The 4,255-nt window shown below is 37.3% G+C and overlaps 1 protein-coding gene across 1 annotated transcript; it reads right to left on the bottom strand.

Annotated features, from left to right (window-relative positions):
* Window positions 1–86: 86 nt before the first annotated feature.
* Window positions 87–2,929, bottom strand: LOC104807079. The gene is made up of 7 exons (XM_010532193.1): window positions 2,609–2,929; window positions 1,799–1,942; window positions 1,272–1,339; window positions 1,094–1,144; window positions 956–1,015; window positions 347–865; window positions 87–229 (listed from the first exon to the last, which is right to left on the bottom strand). Exons 1-7 carry the CDS (start codon window positions 2,739–2,741, stop codon window positions 188–190), a joined length of 1,017 nt encoding a protein of 338 aa, XP_010530495.1. The 5' UTR covers window positions 2,742–2,929; the 3' UTR covers window positions 87–187.
* Window positions 2,930–4,255: the final 1,326 nt, after the last annotated feature.

Raw genomic sequence — 4,255 nt, 5'->3', positions numbered from 1 at the left:
TTTTCACCTAAAAAACCATATGTTGTTAACTTGTTTTTTCATTCTTGTTTTCATTTCAAATGTCATTTTTTTATTAATTTCACGCATTATGATAGCTAAAGATATTGTACAAGAACAGAACTTTGAAAAGACTAAGAAAAAGGGTATAGTACAATAATGCCCATTGTACGGCAGTTACATGATATCATCATGAAGATGGCTTCAAGTTCCTTATTGCTGCAGCCATAATCTGAGTGTTCAAATGATAAATTCAATCAGATTATACAATCAACATATGCACCACGAAATCGAACAGGAAATCTCATGCAAAATATGTGTGCATATGCATATAAAAACACATACATACCCTAGCAGCGCCAGGAATCTGATCTGAGATTATGGGATCAACCCTTCTGCTTCGTTGAAATTCACCGGAAATCTTCTGCTCCTTCCTCTTTGTTACTGCAGTTCGTTTATCAGATCCCACATCATAGTTCACCGTCAGTGTTTGATCATCTTCCATTGATAAATTATCCAAATTCTTGTTTTTGTTGCTGCTTTCGCTACATCCTACACCCGCTGATTGTGTGTTCTCTTCGATAGATTTGCTCTTGCTTCCTGTAACGTAATCACGGGCATTATCTTGGACAGCATTCGGCTGGAGATTCTGACCCTTTCTCGAGAATTGTGTAGCCGCTGCTCGTGCACCAGCAATTGCAGCTGTGAGACTATTGGACTTTTCAACCTTGATCTGTGTCTTCTCTAGGATTGTGATAGAAATAGAACCCGGTTTTAAAGAAAATGGATCTTTCGGATCGGGAAGTGGGAATTTCACATTAAAAGGCCCTTGGACAGGAGCAAGACCTCTGACCGCAGCTTCGTAGATCTGTTTCATGGAAACCATAGTTACAGTCTTACAGTTATGTGTGACTGTGTTATCATGAGAATTTCTTGAACATAAATGGCTTCTAAGTACCTTCTTTTCCAAGTTATAAACGCCCTGGAACCCGCGCATCTCAAAAGGGATTATCAACTTCTGCAATGGAAATACAGAACAAGCATTCATATACATTATTATATGCAAAGATATAAATCAATAGGATGAAATGTTCACCTGTGGCTTCTCACATAGCCAACAAAAATCTGTTTGCCCTTCTAGCCTCACCTACTCAACCAAAGAAAACAAAACAATCGGTTATGCTACAAATATCAGTTCCTTGATACAGAGACGCGTTTCATGTTAGAATGTAAACTTAGGGTAAAAACGAGAAACGGTAAGAAAATCGTCTGACCCCTTCGGGTAAAGCCTCCCAATTCTGAAGTTCTTCACATTTAACACAGCCAACAACCTCCACGCATCCTGCATCAATACAGTGAGGGCATCCATATTGACCAAAAGATTTTTAGATCTGAAATGCTAAAAAAAGTATTATTTCAGGACAGAGGAATCATCTTCAAACCAATGAATGGCTGAATAGAAAGAGAGATAAAGAGTATGGATGATACAGTATACAGATAAAGATTATCTGTGTAATATATAAGCACAAATCTTGCTTTTGAACCCATGCCAAAGCCTAAAATTTAGTAACATTGAACCAGAAGGTGACAAAAGTAAACTGAGAATTCACTTTCTCTATATTGCCAGTTTGGGTATAATCTACTCTCAGCTAACACCACTTCAAAAAGGCATCCTTTCTCTTCTTAACAGTGTGCTGAGCTAAATAGGTACAATCTGTTTGCCGAGCAATAGAAAGATATCTTTAAGATGGCGAAAGAAAGGCCGTTTCAGTACTAAAAAGCTACAAGGACAAGCACGTACCTAGGAGCCTTGAAACTGGATAATGTTCCGGAAAGTTAATATCAGTGACCCCATTGACTGCATAAATTTCTCGGTAGAACTCTTCCATCGCTTTGATTGTAGCTTCATCCGGGACTTTACTAGCAGCGTGAATCCATAGACGGCCTACAATGTTAAAGAATTCTGGATACTTAGGTTGTGTCTTTGATATCTTTTGGCAAAATACAATGTTATCTTAGGATAAAGTCTCGTATTTTTCAACTGGATTTTCAAGAAAGCAACAAACTTATAGTCAAGCAATCAAGCATATACGGAAACATCACGGAAGACACACAAGAGTATATATCAGATGCAACGTCAAAATCGAAGTAATGGCTTCTTCAAAAGATGTAGAAGTTCTAGAAACGTGCGTATCAGCATAATTTTCTCTTCCCTGAATTTTCTAGGCAACCAAACAGGTCAGAAACCAGAGCTAGTCTCCCGTTCACAAGAGCTCAATTCAAAACAATAAATGGTTTTCGCATCTCACGCGACGCAAAGCGGGAGAAATTTCTTTCCTTTTCTCAGTAACCAAACATTGCAAACGCCAGATTCCTAGGGCATGCCCCACAAGCAATCAATCAAAAACTACACATCATTAATCAAACCAAATTAACTGACTCTCACAGAGGTCCGTCTCCAATTAATACCCTCCCTCGTTTTATAGACAACCAAACACCAGAAAACGTCAAACATACATTACAAATCCCACCCACCTCCCGAAATCGAATCAAATCCCAAAATCACGAAAGGATTCTCCAAATTTCGGGAAAAAAAAAGTAGGGTTTATACCTCGAATCGGCGCAGGCCAAGACCTTCCTTCGACTCGCTTGATACCGTAAACCAAAAGCGAAGCCCATGGTTGATGCATGGTCAAACAAGGGTTCTTGTAATTCCCAGGATTTCTTACGGCTCCGCTTCTCATGTCCAAGGTTTCAGACCCAAGCTAAGAACTTTACTTTCGATTAGCGATTTTCTCGGATGTGGTTGGTTTCCACAAATCTGGCAAATCCTTTTCTCGACTGAGGAGAAGGAATTTTGAAGGAGATCTTTTTTGCTTCCGTGAGATCGGCAAGTGAACAACCCACAACGCGTCTCAATCGTCGAGCCCCTTTATTATTATTTCCTCCATCTCTTTCTCTTTAATATTTAATTAATTTAATATATTTATTTATTTAATATTTTCTCTTTTCTCATCGATTTTTCTCTTTTTATTAAATATTTTTCACATTACTCTCTATTCTCTATTTTTTGATACGTGTAATATTATAAACATATGATCAGACTCATTTGATCTTATGATCTATATGATTTCGTATTGTGTATGATCATGTGATCTATAACTTTGTAAGCTTTTCTATAGTATTAGAGTTTCGATGCCTGATCAAGGAACATACATTATGATATAACGTAACAGCAGAAATTATTCTCCATAAAGTTAACAAAGTAGATCACTTTCATTAAGGCTATAACATTTTACGTTTCGAGCCAAGTGTACTTGCGCTCCCAAGCCTTGTTGCCCCAATTAGCGGGATCGTCGTCTCTATCCCGAGCGAAGTAGATGGCGTCGTCTCTGACATCCCACGAGAAGACCTTGAAATTTGGAAATGCTCGAACGTCGGCCCCTGCTGCCACCAGCATTCGTATGTGGTCGTGCCCCAGAAGTTGTCGTCCACGTCGAACTGGTAGAACGAGCCGGGACACGGCTTTTCCATGGTTGCACTGCAGCCTCAGGATCCTGTCCGACGACATGCTGTTCTTGAACCACACCTTGTTGTTTTTCAGTAACGGGGCGGATATACCTTCCTCGAACGCATTCATCGCCGCCGCCAAACAGATGAGAGCGATGAGAAACTCACGTTTGGGGGACATGCTTAATTTGTCTCCTTTTCTCTTTCACTTATTGATGTTTGTGTTGAAAAGCATCTGAGCTATTTATGCATGTCTTTCTCGAGTTGATTTTTTCTTTTTTTCATAGAGCAATTTTGGATATTTTGATATTTGTGGAATGGTTATCGTAAAGAATATGAATATTCGTGCACATGGGTCGGGATTAGTATGGGTCTTTGGGCTTGGGATCACCCAATTATAAAAAAAAAGAATATAAATATTGTAGAAAAACATATTTTTTAGGAAAAATTTCATAAAAATTATTAAAAATGTGCTAAAGAAGGTTTCTGATTAAAATAAAAAATCTAGATATTAAAAAAAATTATGAAAAAATCTACAAAAAATTTCAAATTCTTAAATATGCGTTACAAAGGATTATCAATTAACAATTTACTAATAAATTCTCAATTCTAAAACTTTGATATATATATATATATATATTGTATAATATTTTCTATGATTACAATAAAAAATCTAGATATCATAAAAAGATCCTTTATATACAAACATCCCAAATTAATTCTTAAAGATGTGCTAAACATTTTTAAT

The sequence above is a fragment of the Tarenaya hassleriana genome, unplaced genomic scaffold, assembly GCF_000463585.1.
Source record: "Tarenaya hassleriana unplaced genomic scaffold, ASM46358v1 Cleome1224, whole genome shotgun sequence".
Lineage (NCBI taxonomy): Eukaryota > Viridiplantae > Streptophyta > Magnoliopsida > Brassicales > Cleomaceae > Tarenaya > Tarenaya hassleriana.
This window is presented reverse-complemented; position numbering and strand designations above follow the sequence as displayed.

Excerpts from the sequence above, each read along its gene's own strand:
- LOC104807079 (XM_010532193.1), bottom strand. The coding sequence starts at position 2,741 with ATGAGAAGCGGAGCCGTAAGAAATCCTGGGAATTACAAGAACCCTTGT. Across the intron at positions 1,016-1,093 it reads GGCTATGTGAGAAGCCACAG|AAGTTGATAATCCCTTTTGA; the intron begins GTGAACATTTCA and ends TTTCCATTGCAG. Across the intron at positions 230-346 it reads AGATTCCTGGCGCTGCTAGG|ATTATGGCTGCAGCAATAAG; the intron begins GTATGTATGTGT and ends TTGAACACTCAG.